This window comes from Vanessa cardui, chromosome 29 (genome assembly GCF_905220365.1).
Source record: "Vanessa cardui chromosome 29, ilVanCard2.1, whole genome shotgun sequence".
In the NCBI taxonomy this organism is placed as follows: Eukaryota; Metazoa; Arthropoda; class Insecta; order Lepidoptera; family Nymphalidae; genus Vanessa; species Vanessa cardui.
Genome location: NC_061151.1, coordinates 6,372,846 through 6,389,965, shown reverse-complemented (window position 1 = coordinate 6,389,965; position 17,120 = coordinate 6,372,846). Strand labels below are relative to the sequence as shown.

The window sequence follows — 17,120 nt, the reverse complement described above, 5'->3', positions numbered from 1 at the left end:
CTAAACGACTTATATAAAGGCGATATATATTATATTAATAAACATTATCAATAATCATAGAAAAATATATAAATACAGTGTAAACTCCATGTAACGTCACTCGATTTAACGGCAAACTCTCTAAAGCGTCGAAATCAATTGGTTTTAGTTGGTTTAGCTTGTATTCTATACAATGAGACACTCTACATAGCATCACACCCACTCTCAATAACGACAACAATTGAGAAATAAAAAGTACCTTTTTTTAATTTTAGCAATTTGAAATTGCTAAAATTAAAAAAAAAAAATTGTGCATCTGTGTACGTTCTATTGTCGCTTTATTATTCTAGCCCTCAATAAACTCGAATGTCGGCACCACGCATTAGGAACTTTCTAAGAAATTCGTTCATTTGTTTACAAATTGGGATTGCTTGCACGTGTAGACTGTGACCATGCCTAATAAGTAGGAATCATGGATTACAACGTTATCATATGTATTCTACGATTGATGAGGTGGAAACAGAACTTGAGTTTGATAGCGACGACGACCTTCCTTTAAATGAGTGGATTCAGCAAGTCAACATGGCAGGAAATACGGTAAATTTTTAAACATACAGCGAAGTAGACAACTGCCTGCTTAGAACGGCTTCACTCACAGACATAGAAATTTTGGATTCAGTGAGAAATGAGGTTCAAGAACAAAGAGATGAAGAAGATAAGACGGATGAGCTTGAGCCTCCACCGAGCGTTAAAGAAGTTCTGAAAGCAGCTAAATTATTGGAAAATTACTTCCTTTATATCAGATATAAATAAAATAATTAAAAATATACAACAAAATTACTGGTGCAGCAAAAGGCGTCAGACAAAAATAACAGAGTATACGCAATAGCGTTCAAATAAGTACTAACAATAGACTAAAATAAACTTTTTTTCGAATTCTGAATTTTCTTCTCTTCATTTAACGACCACTCTCTATAACGCCATAAAATGCACAGTCCCTTCAGTGTCGTTATATAGAGTTTACACTATGCAAACGCTTGATTTGTTCTGCTACCATTACAATTGTAAAAGTGAATTTGTGTGACTTGACGCTGATGTTGCTTGTTTATTCCAACAATATATATATATTGAGCTTTTTATATCTTTACAATATTGTAACACGATATAAAGAGCATTATATGTAACAATTCTATTACTTGTTCTGCTACCATTACAAAAAACTTAAACGACATTAAAAATGCATATAAACAATGTGTCTGTTGTGTATGAAAATGATAGTAAAGCTTTATGCAACACATTTTTAATGTTCCACTGACTCACCAGTTATAACGTATTTATTACGAAAAACTCCTACTAATGTACAGTCGGGGTAAGAAAAGGTTCGTCACCATAAGATCTATTTTCGTGTGCTCAGTATGAGCGATAATCTGCTTTACCGATCGAGAATGACATATTGCGTCGCAATGATTCGAGGTTTAGATTCGAAAGGTACTAAGAGTTTAAGACTCGATAAAGGAATTAATTTGAAAACTGACGAAGGTTTTCTTACTCTGACTGTACATTATACATGTGTCATTTGATTATACGTCAATTTATGTTAAACTGTATGTATATATATAAATTAGAAAATCCTCTTTAACAACAAATACGGATAGTATTTGTTTAATTTTAACAATTAACCCAAAATTCTTCCCCGAATTTTTTATTACATTTTAACAATTAAACGATATGTGTTCAATTGTTAAAATGTAATAAAAAATAAATATACAAAAATATACAGAGATAAAATTTGTTTTGCATGTAAAGGGAATTAATGAACAATTTTTTTTACTTATAGAAAGCTAAATTATTCCTGAGCTATATTGTATAAATAAAAACGAAGACATGACTTTATTAATTAATTAATTGCACTGAACACAAAACGGTCATTAGGTCACAATAAAAAGCGTAACGTCAACACAAAAAATAAACATACGACAATTACATAAACCATATAAGCATACTCGCACTAATTGCTTTAAAATAAAATTTCAATTCATTTTAATGTCAGAAGGAGTAAAATAAAAGAAAAAGACAGCAATATTTAACTAATAATATCTTAAGCATTTTTAAAGATTTCAAAGTGAGACGGAATAAATTTTATCTTTAGGATTCAATATTCCACACGATTTGGTAAAAGCTTTGCTATATTATACACTACAAATGGTATTGAATATATATTATATAATAAAATTGGAGTGTCTGTTTGTAATATTAAAATAGCCCTTTTTTTACTCAATGCATTTGTATGTACACACGGTACATATACCAAAATACCATTTTTTACAATTTTCAACCGACTTCAAAAAGGAGGAGGTTATCAATTCGTCTGTATTTTTTTTTGTCTGTTTGTTCCGGCTAATCTCTGGAACAGCTGGACCGATTTTGACGGGACTTTCACTGGTAGATAACTGATATAATAAGGAGTATCTTAGGCTACATTTTATTTTTGGTTAAGTTCAAACGCGTACAAGGTCGCGGGCACAACTAGTTTATAAAATAACACTTCATCCATCTACTTATATCCACAACCAAAAGCTACGATAACAACTCTATTGATATTTGAGACACTATTTATTTACGAAATTAAATACCATAGACTATTTAAATATCGACCAATGACATCGTCTCAATTCAAGGTCAATATTGTCTATGGTCTTTTCTCCATTAGAATAAGCGTTAAGTGAACACATTTAGAACATTATTAATGTTTTTAAAAAATTACAGTTTCGACCTCCCTTTTGTTAAATCGAACCAAAACTTAACTCGATCGAACGCGGGGAATGTTTCGACTTTTATATCATCTTCGATATTAAGACATATTTTTTTATCTGTATCGTAGGGTTGCCAGTCTAAGCTCAGGTTTTTGAATGTTGGTTTCCTGGAAAGAGAAGATTTAAGATCGTTATATTGGTGCTAAAAAAATCGACTACCCTCAAGACAATAAAAAGAAAATTTTAAGAGAAAACAACATAGCTATTGACAAATGTGCTAAAAATCTGTCAGTGTGAGAACACATGTCCAGAAATGCTAATCATTTTTCATTATTAAAAACTGTTTCATTAATAAAATAATACTTAAGTGAATTCTGAGATGTCAAATTATTTTGAAATAGTTTATAGCGTCCACAAAGAGGTGTTATACTGAGTTAATAGTGCCATTCATTTTTGTTATAAAAGGCCGAGCGCCCGCCGGTGTGGACAGGCTTGTGAGCTGTCGGAGCGATCAGACCGCCTCAGTTTGGAATAAATAAGTAAGTAAAAAGTAAAGTAACAGCCTGTAAATTTCCCACTGCTGGGCTAAGGCTCTCTGATTAAGGAAACATATTCCACCACGCTGTTCCAATACGGGTTGGTGGAATACAGATGTGGCAGAATTTTAATGCAAGTAGATACATGCAGGATTCCTAACGATATTTTCCTTCAAAGTCAAGCACGAGATGAATTATAAATATAGTGGTGCTTGCCTGGGTTTGAAGCCGAAATCATCGGTTAAGATGCACGCGTTCTAATCACTGGGACATCTCAGCTCATTACTTTGGAATAAATCAGAGAAGATTATTTCCTGAGTGTAATTTCATACCTCCGAGGATGGATAGAGATCCAAACCCTGACATTCGTGACAACAAGTCCAAAATCAATGATTATGCCAATAAATATCAAAATAACAAACTTACCCAGTTTTCGCAAAATTACACCACGCATCGACGAGATTTTGGGCAATCAGCAAATCCTTTTCCGACGCCGACTTCACTTTACTTTCTCGATAGAATATATACTGTATGAGATCGCCGTGTGTCGCGCCCTTAACGCCTAAGCTTTTCATAGCCCTAATATTCATATTACCGAAGTAGCCAAATCTACACAGGAATACATCTTGGGAACTACAGAGCAATTCGACGAATAACATTATATCTCGAAGGAAGTAATGATCGCTTACGAGATGTAAGTATTCATCTTTTGTCGTGTGATCAGCGTGTTTACCTTTCATGTAATATTGACGTAATTTACTCGCGAATCTTCTGGCGTTCGGCGTATCCATTCCTAGAGACAGGAATGATGGGATGAAATATTCGAAATTGTCAACATATATCACATTTCCGAATTCGTCCTTCTCCACAAATAACGCACCTTCATGAGAATGCACCGTTACCAAAACGGGTAATTTTTTCAATCGATTCTCTCGTATCGATACTAGCGGCGGTTCTTCGAAGAATCTGACAACACCATCGAACTCCTTCTCTATCACCGGTAAAATGAATGCGCTTAGAACGGCCGGATGTTCGGTCAGTTTTGCAGATAGTGAGGCGAAAACTAAATCCTCAGCAGATGCGTTTGCGAAGAGATCATAGAGTTCGCTCTTGTCTCTTGTATTTCGTCCTAAAAACGACGCAACCACACTAGCTCTGTGTATCGGATCATCGCCTATAATATACAAATCAGATATCGATGTACCAGACTGACATATCACTTTACTAAACAAGCCATCCGCCATTTTGCACGTCAAATACGACGTACCGATAGCCGCTCCCGCGCTTTCGCCGAAGACAGTAATATTATCATCGTCGCCGTTAAAGTTTTTTATATTGTTCTTAACCCATTTCAAAGCCATGACTGTATCTTTCAGGCCGGCGTTACCCGGAACTTCTGGTGTTTCGAGGCACAAAAAGCCGAATATACTCAATCTATAATTGATCGTTACTAATATAATATCGTTATGAATGAAATAATCCGGTCTATAGTAATCGCCGTAGCCCACTGTCAATCTGCCGCCATGAATGAAAAATATCACAGGAAGCTTTTTTATTTCGTCGGTTGGCAGCATTGGTGTGTAAATGTTTAAGTACAGACAGTCTTCACAGCCTTCCATAGTTCCTTTACCCATTGGGTTGACTTGGGGGCATTTATTGCCCGGTTTAGTGGCGTCCCATATACCTGACCAGCCATCGTGCTCTTGTGGGTCCTGGAAATTGACAAATAACAGCTTCGCTTATTGCTAACATTTTGGAATAATATGGAAAATTTTTAATGCTAAAACATACAAATTGATATAATTGGTAAAAATTTATCAACACTATACCTTGAAGCGAAGATCACCAACAGGAGGTTTCGCGTATGGTATACCTTCGAAACTGTAAAACTTCTTGCCATTATAAGTAGTGCAAATCTTGCCTTTAAGTACACCCTGAGGAACTTTGACTTGGGGCATCTAGAACAAAGAATTTTTTTTTATGGAATACTTGATGGTAAGTGGTCACCATCACCCATAGACAATGAGGCTGTAAGAAATATTAACTACTGCTTACATCGTCACTGCGCCACCAACCTTGGGAACTAAGACGTTATGTCCCTAGTGCCTGTAGTTACACTGGCACACTCGCCCTTCAAATCGGAACATAACAATACTGAGCACTGTTGTTTGGCGATAGAATAACTGATAAGTGGGTGGTACCTACCCAGACGGGCTTGTGCAAAGCCCTACCACCATGTAAATTACCAAAACATAGTAGATATACAAAATTGATAAGGTAAGTGTCAAAAAATTAATCGCTGTAATACAATATAAATAAAAATACAAGTCCAACTGTCATAATCCACAAGCGATTCTAGCAGAAGATAAAATCATGTAGTAAAGTAAAGTAACAGCTTGTAAATTTCCCACTGCTAGGCTAAGGCCTCCTCTTGAGGAGAAGGTTTGGAACATATTCCAGTACGCTGTTTCAATGCGTGTTGGTGGAATATCATGCAGGCACAAGTAACTTAAACGCACGTAATATTATACACAAGACCCAAGAATACGAACAGTATATCTAGAGTCAGCTCCAGAAATTACAGAAAAAGAGATAAATAAAACATTTGACAGTAAAATCACGCGATTTCATTGGTCGAGAGCTTGATTAATCTATGATATTCACTATGGATTTGCGATAAAATGGCGATTTGAATTTTGAACGTTATCGGATTTTTGGGAATAACATTAAAGTGGAAATAAGTGATGTGTAGTGTTGAGGGACATATTATGAGAAAAGCCTTGAGCATGGATGTGGACGGATATAGAGATAGAGGACGACCAAGGAAACGATGGATGGATAGTGGGAAAGAAGATATGGTTAGAAATAATGTTACCTGTGAGATGACGTCTGACAGAGAAGTATGGAAGGAGAAAACATGCTGCGCCGACCCCAAATAATATTGTGATAAGGGCAGGAGGATGATACAGTGATGTGTAGTGTTGTATTATAAATAATGATGTATTAATGATAAACTCTTAGTAGTGCACAATATAGCTGAGTTATTAGCAAATCGCATGAATTATGTAAGTCAAGGTTTGTTTATCTTTTTTCCTACTTTCATTGGAATAGGGATCTGTGCTAATATTATAAATGTGAAAATAACGCTGACTATAACCTCTTCACGCTTAAACCGTTGAAGCGATTTAGATGAAATTTGATATCGAGACAATTCTGACTGTTTTGAGAGTTTGACTCTCGGAAGGACATTGGGTACTTTTTTTAATTCACGACTCGAGAAGGTAAAATCACATACATTACTCTGATCCCTGTTATGGAAAATCAGAAGTAACGACAGTACCACAAACACCCACACCCAAGGCATCATAGAAAACTAATGAATTCCCAAGAGTCCATGTAGATTACATGGACTCTTGGAAATTTAACCCGGGACCTTGGAGTCATGAAAACCGGTGTACACACCACTCGACCACGGAGGTCGTCGGATTTGTGTTACAGATATTTATTTATTTTCTATAAATTTCTCGTGGGTAGTTGCAATTTCATGTGACCATATGAGAAAAAGGTCTTACTGCTGGACAAAATCTTGACCTTGGGACTTTTTTAGAGAATCGAAATACACTTATGTCAATATTTATTATAATATACCCACTATCATTTATCAGAATATATATTTTACTATACCCACTTATGACATATTAAAACATGTTGTTAATGTGATATATAGAGTGAATAAGACATACTATCCAACACGAGATGATATTAAAGATAGAAAAAGCGCAGACTTCTAGGCAGGATATAAAAAAACAATTGTACTTCACTGACATACTCAATAATTAAAATGGTGAAAAAAGAGTAACTTCTGATTGTCTTGCCGGTTCTTCTTAGTAGAATCTACCTGCTGGAAGATTTGCATTTTATTTAACACTACCATGACGATTCAAAATTGTTTTACTACTACTTTTACATAGTATAAAACAAAGTCGCTTTCTCTGTCCCTATATATATACATTATGCTTAATATAATACCCATATTTATGCTTAAATCTTTAAAACTACGCAACAGATTTTGATGCGGTTTTTTTTAACAGATAGAGTGATTCGAGAGGACGGTTTTTGTATACAATACTTGGACAATATAGTAAATAAACACTGATAATTCTATAAGTTTCTAATTTGATGTCGTAAATAAACAAATCCTGTAATACATTTAGTATCAGCTTTGTACCCTAGCGAATCCGGGGCAGGTCGCTAGTATTTAAATAAAGATTTTGATTTATCTTGACTTCCAACAATTGCACAGAAAACGTCACATATACATATATATCGTCAGCCAAATGATACTGTTTGCAAATGAGTTTTAAAATTAATTTCAAAGACTCAGACTATTCCAAAACAATATTACTTTTTGGCGTCAAAAATGAGATAATAAAGCATTTTCCTGCTTTAATAAAAAACTAACCATTGTTTAAATGACGTCACTAAACAATCTTAATTAAGTCCATCTTACTCAGGTAACTCTGTTTAACAATACTAATAGATCGCATCCGGTTCTCACTATAGTACGAGACCCCATGCGGAATAAAAAAATTGACCAAAACCGAACCATGAAAACACATTAACTAGTGTAATTTCAGTAATTCGGGATGGCAAAAATAATATTATCGTTCTACAATGATGCTCCAATCTCTCTATCTTTTGTTACAATGCCCCGCTATCGTCCAATTATTTTCTAATGACACCTCAATCATATTTAAAATAAGAAATAGTGTTACATGCCAGTATTAAATGCTATGCCATATAAAATAATATTAATTACAGTTTTACAAATTATTCATTAATTAATTACAATAATAATTGTATATAATAAAGTAAATTCAATAGCCCCATAATATGCAAATAATAATGTGATATAAATTATGATATTGAATGAAATGTCATAACACCGTATACAAATACCATAGACTCATTTTAAATTTCCGCCAAATATACGTCAGTTAATTGTTTTAATCGTTAATTAATAATTATTAATTACTCGTCCTGAATTTACAATCCGCTATTGAGTGAGATATCAAACTTGTTTAAACTTGTGCTGCTTTTTTGAGCCGAGATGACTCAATGGTTAGAACGCGTGCATCGTAACCGATGATCGCGAGTTCAAGCCCAGAGAAGCACAACTGTATTTTCATGTACTTAATTCATCTCATGCTGTGTAGGAAAACATCGTGAGGAAACCTGCATGTGTCTAATTTCTAATTATTGGAGTAGGGTGGAATATGCTCCAAATTATCTCCTCAAATAGAGAGAATGCGTCCAGTAAATTTGTGTAAATGTTAAGTTATTAGTAGTTATGTTATTTATTTATTATTATTATTTTTACTTTTTATTTTGTACCTAATTGTCATTTTGTCCCAAATAAAAGTGTTCTTTCTTTTTTTCTTTCAGTAATGGATAATTAACAGGCTGTTAATATTTTACTGTTTGTTACTTGAGTATATATAGTATGTATATAAACTTTTATTTGCTCGTGAAGTCCTAGTGTGCCCACATAAACAATAATAACAAAGATTTTAAATTAACATGGTTATTTTTATTACTACAATTACTAGTACCCGCAAACTTCAGTCTTGTGAACAAGACATTCGTAGATAATGTCGAAATATCGAGCTCCAACAGATAAAACTAAAAAACATGGTAAATAGTTAGTTAATAACTGTAATAATAATAAAAAAGTTTTTATATAAATTAGAAACAACACACTGGGTTAAACAATTCGAACACTTTAGGTAAAAATTCAAATTAAACAGTCATTGTATAAAACTGACCCCAAATATTTCAATACAAATTTTCCCTATAACGATAACATGTGAATACATAAATATTTTCAACTAATTATACTGTTAAATTTATTCCGATAAGTGTAATGTAAATTATCTATACTTATATTGTAAATACAAAAACATATTCACTTGTTACGTTTCCACAGCTAAGCTAGTGAAGCAATATTGATGAAATTTGTAATGATTGATTCACAATCCTACTTTCGTTATACAGTAGAACGCTGATGAATCCAACCGCCAATTATCAATATATAAAATATTTAAACTAAGTAATTTTTATACATTTTATTTTTGTTAAGGCTTGATAGGGGTGCAAACTTACTCTCATCGACATATTCAAGTGAGAGTTATAATAAAACTGTGTTAATTAAACGTTTATTCTATGTATTTATTATCAAACTATATATGTTACTTGGTGGTAGGGCTTTGTGGAAGCCCGCTTTGGTAGGTATCACCCACTCATCAGATATTCTACTGCTAAAGAACAGTATGCAGTATTGTTGTGTTCTGGTTTGAAGGGTGAGTGAGCCCGTGTAACTACAGGCACAAGGGACATAGCAATGTTGATGGTGCATTGGCATTATAAGGAACAGTTAATATTTCTTATAGCATCATTGTCTATGGATGTTGGTGACCACTTACCATCAGGTGGCCCATATGCTCGTCGGCTAACATATACTATAAAAAAAAAAGATATAAATTATCCAAATTGACATAGGTCCTAATTAATTTGGATAATCGGAGTACAAAAGTCATTGCATTTATTTCTTCATTCAAAATTAGATAAAAAACATTTTTTAGATGAAATAATAAGAGGCACTAGAAGTAGATCACTATGCCAGATGGTTAAACAGTTGCTATGAAAGGTCCTTATAAAAAAACTTTATTTTGGAAATCCTGATTAATCTCAATGTAAATGTATAATTTAAATAATAAAAGGATTTATATTGACAAAAAATAAACATGAATATTCTCTATATAGGTTAAGGAGAATGATACTAAAATTTGATTCTAATTACAAGCACTTTTATTTTAATCAAAGTTATAAGTGCTGACATAATATTAGGAAGAATAGTGACTACCATAGCCAACTTCCCCAAAAAAAAAAGAACATGTAGATGGCCACCAAAAACAGGAAGTATATTGTAATTCATAAGATTGGTTTACTTATGAGACACAAACTAAAGTAAAACAAATTGAATGATAACAGAAAAATTGCCACTTAAAAGTTAAAGAATTTAAATTTATATTTTGAAGAATTATAAAAATGCCACACAATATTCGAAATTTTCTGCAAAAGAGTGAACAAATAACTTATTTATGTGCCTTAACATTCTGTATTAATCCCTTGAGAATTTCTTGTCCCATATAAGCACACTGATTATTTTAAGAATTTGAACTTAGTCTTAGAAATTCATATTTTATAAATATATATTATTTTCTGGGATAAGATGATGTTGTCCTGATGTTTCTTACTTCGGCAAAACTCAAGGGTGATCAGCCAATTAACGAGAAAAGCCAGATTTATTTGATAGAAAAACCACTCATTTTTGAATCCATTGACTGAGGTCTTGCGACTTTATATCTAAGCCAAACAGGCAAGATAAAGAAGATAGGATAAGATACATTAACAAACAGTCAGAAATTGTATTTTTAATTTAACATATTAAGTTCATTGAACTGAAACTTACCGTGATAAGTAAAGTTCCGATAAAAAACTGAGTTAGCACTTATTAGTAAATAATATTTTTAAATTAATGACAGCTGAGTAAATGCTTATAAATAAATATTTGAAATACAGTGCATCAATTTCCATAACTCAACAAAACAGACAATATTCTTCGATATTTATTCTTTATATATTGAAGTTTTTTTTTTTTTTTTTTTTTTTTTTATATATGGCTTTTATTTGTGCCAAGAGAGCACAGATTATTTCGCCAATGTCACGTGCGATGGAGAAGACACGATGGAGATTGAACGGTGCGGTCGAGATTGCAGGCTTAAATTAATTTTAAGGGCACAATAGTAGTAGACTCTCTGTTAACCCATAACCTAAAACAATACAATATATAAATAATTAGATAAACATATTACAATATTATTAAGACATCAAATAAGAACGATCACAAAAATATTTACAACTTAATTTTATTACGCTCAATATATTTACATAAAAATTTACAAAGTGGACTAAACACACACATTAACAAACATTCAACATTAATAGGGCGAGGAACTTTGGGAGGGAGAACGTCATATACGGGGTGGAGGAGATTGGGGCAAGAAAACAGTATATGGGATAAGGAACCTTCGTCAAGGCCACATTCACACAAAGAGTGATCTCTAACTCTAATTTTACAAAGATGAACGGGCGTACATGCATGTCCAAGGCGTAAACGGCAGATAGTTGTGGTGACCCAACGTTTAGTTTGCCTGTGATGAGAAAACCAAGGTCGCCTCGGAATAACTGGTTGTAGACTTGCGTAAAATCTACCTTTAGATTTTGATGAAACTTCCCAAACAGAGTTCCAGGATTTAACAAGATGAATTTTCGGTAGAGCACACAAGTCCTGTGTTGAGTTTTTAAAATGATCAAGAGAGCCAGTTGATATAGCAGATTTAGCAAATGAATCTGCTGCATCGTTGTCGGGAATACCAGAATGGCTTGGTATCCAGACAAGCGATAAATCTAGCCCTTTTTGATGACAAGAAAACAATGCTTCCCTGATCTTAAGGATGATGAAAAACTTTCGTTTACTACGAAACGGATTTTCCTTAATTGCCAACAGACAACTCAAAGAGTCTGTCAAAATTATCGTGTGTCTGAGGTCATGGGAGTGGACAAAAACGATGGCTTCTAAAATTGCAATCGCTTCACCGGTAAAGATGGATGATTCAGGAGGGGATTTAAATTGAAGGACAATTTTGAATTTGGGGATCCAACAGGCTGAGCCGACGCAGCTTTCAGGGGATAGTTTAGAGGCATCAGTAAATATAAGTAAATGATTTGACCAATTTTGATGAAGAAATCTTTGAAATTTTGAGTTTGTATCAGGGGCCCCTTTAATAAGACCAAGATCTGTAATGATTGACGGATTATAGACTAGAGATCTAAATGGAGTGGAAAAAAGAGGATTTGACTGGAATCTTAAGATAGGATGTGGGAGTGTAGTAAATTTTAAAAAACTGTCTAATAATAAGGATGGACTTCTAGAGCGAACGCAGAGTTGGGACAGTTCGCTTAGACGGGACCAAAGAGGATGAGAAGATAACTGTAAAGATTTTACTACAAAACGGTCGCATAAAAATTGTCTTCTCAGTTGAAGCGGAGGATCAACACATTCAACCTGCAGAGCGTTAGTGGGAGTAGTTTTCATAGCTCCTAGGATTATTCTGAGGCATTTGTATTGAATTTTATTAAGTTTTTCAGAAACGGATTTACTAAGTGGTTCTAAGACAAATAGTCCGTAGTCTAAATGACTACGAACTATTGCATTGTACAGTAGTTTAAGAGAATAGGGGTGAGCTCCCCACCAGACTCCTGAGACTGCTCTAAGGACGTTAATACCCTTTTCACATTTTTTAATAACATGCTCAGAGTGACAAATTCCATTCAGTTTGTTGTCGAGAATAATGCCTAGAAATTTCGTCTTGTTGGCAAAGTTGATGCGTTGATCCCCACAAAACAAGTCGAAGACAGGAATTTGTCTTTTCCTAGTGAACACAACTGCCTGAGTCTTATCAATAGACAAAGACAGGCCATGGTCAAAGAGCCATAGGTCAAGATAATGTAAAGCAGAGTTTAATCGCAAAGTTAAATTTTCAACAGATGTAGATTTAAAATATAAAACGATGTCATCAGCATATTGAAGTATGTTACAGAAATTATTCACAGACAATTCGAGATCATGGGTATAAATGCTATAAAGCAGAGGGCTAAGGACTGAACCTTGCGGGAGACCTTTCCAGACAATCCTGGGGGGAAGAATACAATTTTGGTATTTAACAGAAATTGATCTGCAAAAAAGCAGATTACATATGAAATGAGTAATCCTCGGAGGGATACTCAGCTGTTGCAATTTTTGCCTGAGTACCGGAAGAAGAACATTATCATATGCAGAAGTAATATCTAGAAAAACACCCACAAGGTACTCTCCGTTAGAGAAGGCTATTCGAATGTCTGTCGTAAGAATGCTGAGACTATCAAGAGTGCTCAAACCCTTTCGAAAGCCAAATTGAGAGGGCGAGAGAATATTTCTGCTTTCCATTATCCATTCCAAACGGTTTTTTAGGAGATGTTCAGTAACTTTCACTAGTGTAGACGATAAAGCAATGGGTCTATAAGAATTGGGGTCCAAAGGGCTTTTTCCCGGTTTTAGTATGGGGATAATAATTTGGGACTTCCAAGATTCCGGGACGATTCCTGTTGAGAAAAAAGCATTAATTATATTCAGATAGACGCATTTAGCTTTATCACTGAGGTTTATTATAAAGGAGTAGGGCACGCCATCTTCCCCTGGTGACGAGTCCTTCAGTCCGTTCAGAGCTGTGTGTAGCTCTGAGATAGTAAACGGACTATCCATATCATCTGAGGTAGATGATTGAGTAAAATTTATAAAACTATCTCGACATGGAACAAAGGGGGGAGCAAGTTTGGTAGTAAAATCATTAAGCCATACGGATGGATTATAGGCGTTTGGGTTATCAGAATCGAGGGAGCGGCGAAATCTCTTAAGATTTCTCCAAACTGTTTGAGGGGGAGACCGAGGACTAAGGGATTCACAGAAATTGGTCCATCCCTGTTTTTTCTTTCTGGAAAATAGTTTTTTAATTTTGGCATCTATATGCTGATATTTGATAAAATTTTGTGAAGTCATAGATACATTATATGACTCTTCGGCTTCAGATCTCTGTTGGACCAAGGAATTACACTCTTCATCCCACCAAGGCGGAGAGATGCAAATTTTTTTATTAAGATTTTTTTGTGGGAAATGGGAATCAGCAGAGGATTTAATAATATTAAGAAAAAGCTCGTAGTAAGCAAGAGCATTTTCACCGTTCACAAAATCAGGGAGAGAGCTTAACATGACATCAACAGAGTTAGAGTATGCTAACCAGTTAGCATTTTTAAGTTTATATTTAAGGAGAGGGGAGGATTTGGATGGAGCAATGGATCTGTTGTTTAATGAAAGAAGGATAGGGAAATGATCACTCCCAAACGTAGATGGAAGGATATTCCAAGATATTTGCGAGGAAAGGGATGGGGATGCTATGGATAAATCAATAGCAGAATTAGGATTCTGATTAGGATAAACCCTACGAGTCGGCGAACCATCATTGAGAATGCAAAAGTTTACATCATCAACAATGTCCACCAACAAGGGGGCAAATCCATCACAGAAATAGGAACCCCATAATGTATGGTGGGCATTAAAATCCCCCATAACAAGAACAGGGCTTGGGAGGGAAGAAAAAATGGAGTGTAATTCAGGAACAAGTGAAGGGTTAGGATGAGGAATGTAGATAGATAAAAAGGAGATGTTGAAGGCTTTGATAGCTACAGCATTGATTTGCTGGCTAAAAGGAGGTAAGGAAATTTGGGAGAAGGGAATGGAGTGCCTGATCAAGATGGCACAACCTGCATACCCATCATTTCTGTCATCCCTCAAACAGGAGAAACCCGGTACCCGAAAACGAGAGCCGGGAATCAGCCATGTCTCAGAGATGGCAATAATGACAGGTTTAAATGAATTAATAAGTGAGAGGAGTTCAGGTTTCTTACGACGGACGCTTTGACAGTTCCATTGAAGGAATCTGATTGGGGCCATTATTAAGGATTGTAAATAGCTGGGATAAATCATTGGCAACGTTGGACGGTAATGGGACATCATTACATGTACTGAGGATATTTAGGAGGATTTTGGTGAGTAATTCCAATAAATTAGGATTATTATTAGGTGGGGAAGGCTGAGGAACGTTTAGAGCGCAACCATTAGGAGAGGAGGAGGCGCAATTGGCAACTATGGCCTGATGGGCGTGTTTATCATACCCCTTTCCTTGAGGAAGTCTAGGGGAGGGAGAGCGGACAACGGTTTGTCTGTAAGATTTAGTAGGACTAGGGGTGGACCTCGAAGGACCAGGGATGGGTGGGACGTATGCAGGAACAGAGAACAACTCTTTTGCTACCTCAGCATAGGATCTGCGGACATTAGGGAAGCGAGAGGCAGCTTCCATGTATGAGACATTATCTTGTGCCATTACAATTTTAATCGATTGCTGACGAGAATACTCAGGGCAATCCTTATCTGTGGCAAAGTGTTTGCCAGAACAATGTAAACATGTAGAATTATCTTTAATAACCTCACACGAATCACCCGTATGAGATTGAGAACATTTAAAGCACCTGGGAGTAGATCTACACTGAGTCCGAACGTGGCCATAACGACAACAGTTTAAACATATTATTGTGGGGAGATTGTATATTTCAACGGGAAGGGATGTATGAAATGAATATATTTTGCTAGGAAGGATTTGACCTTTAAAAGTTATGACTACCGATTGAGTTGGTACCCAAGACACAACTCCTTCGTTAATAGTCTTCCGGTTAAGACGCCTCAATTTTATTACTTCCCCACATCCATGAGGAAGCTCAATTGATTCAATTAGATCCTCCATAGACCAGTCTACCGGGATGCCTTTTATTAGACCCATTCTGGTAATATTATATGTGGGTAAGTTAGCAGCATATTTACAGAGTGCTAGAAGTGGGTTTTTTAGGAAACTATTTGCAGCTTGTGCTGAAGTAAACTGTATTTCTATTTTGTTCCTACCAACATTCTTAACACCATCATTCATAATAGAGCCAATCTTGTGTTTATGCAGAAATTGTCCGAATTTAATGGCTCTAATAGAGTTACCTGCAGCTGGATCAGCTACTTCCCGAGAGACATGGACAATGAAGGGACCTTTGTCGTCATCCGTGTAACTTTTTGGGCCATCAATAAAGGAAGGATTAACATAAACATTCTGGATAGAGGCACTAGCGGTAGAAGGGTGGATAACTGTTTTCTTTGAAGAGGAATCAGGAGAGCAAGAAGACTTATCGCCGGAGCGTTTGCGAGAAGAGGATGTTGGAGGATCAGTCTGACATTCTGAACCCCCGGGATCAGGAGGTTCGGGAGGTGGATCGACATCCATTATAAACTAACTACTGTAACTTAACTAATATACTATAACTATAATCAAAAGAAAAATAACACTTACCGAAACCGAATTATGTTAGTAAAACCCAGAAACCATAAAATTAAACTATTTGCACTGAAAATTCATAAAAAAGTTACACAGAATTAATATAAAAACACAGATATCTCACTAACACGTGTGTCAACCAAAGCTAACGCAAGCGAAAACAACCTATATTGAAGTTCAAACTGTTTTGAATTTTTCGTCTTTTATACATTGTCAAAGTCAAAGTCCAAATTCCAGAGACAGAAAGGTGGCCACAGATAAAATGATACTAAATATCAGCTGTTTCACAAAGATGTTTTTTCTTTATGAAGTCGCCGTAGGACGTCTTTTTAAAACATAATTTTATCAACCTATATTATTGTATATTAAAGAATTATAAACAGTGTAGTGACCATGTCTAGATATCATTTGAATATACAAAGGAATTAATGTAATTTCTTTACAACTTGTTTAAGTCAAGTAATTCTAAATTTTTGTTTTCCTATGTAAGTTCTTAGAAGCATGGAATCAATGGTAGAATGTGACAATGTCTGGGGCTCTTTAAACTTCCGCCTCATCTTTAATGTTAAAACTCCGAAACACAAAGCAGGAAGAAGTTAATTGTTATCGTTGATTGTGGAATTACCAATTAAATTATTTATAAATATTTGTTGGAATTTCAATTCAAAGATAAAAGAATAAATCCGTTTGTATTTTATTTTAAGTAGAAAGATTCTTAACTTATACCATAGGTAGTTAAAATCAATGACGGTAATACGGAATAC

General features: G+C 35.0%; 1 protein-coding gene across 1 annotated transcript; it reads right to left on the bottom strand.

Moving 5' to 3' along the window:
- Window positions 1-2,525: 2,525 nt before the first annotated feature.
- Window positions 2,526-10,969, bottom strand: LOC124541922 (esterase FE4-like). Its single transcript, XM_047119853.1, has 4 exons — window positions 10,800-10,969; window positions 5,098-5,226; window positions 3,695-4,980; window positions 2,526-2,899 (listed from the first exon to the last, which is right to left on the bottom strand). The coding sequence occupies exons 2-4, from the start codon at window positions 5,224-5,226 to the stop codon at window positions 2,740-2,742; spliced, it is 1,575 nt and encodes a 524-aa protein (XP_046975809.1). The 5' UTR covers window positions 10,800-10,969; the 3' UTR covers window positions 2,526-2,739.
- Between the last annotated feature and the right edge of the window lie 6,151 nt (window positions 10,970-17,120).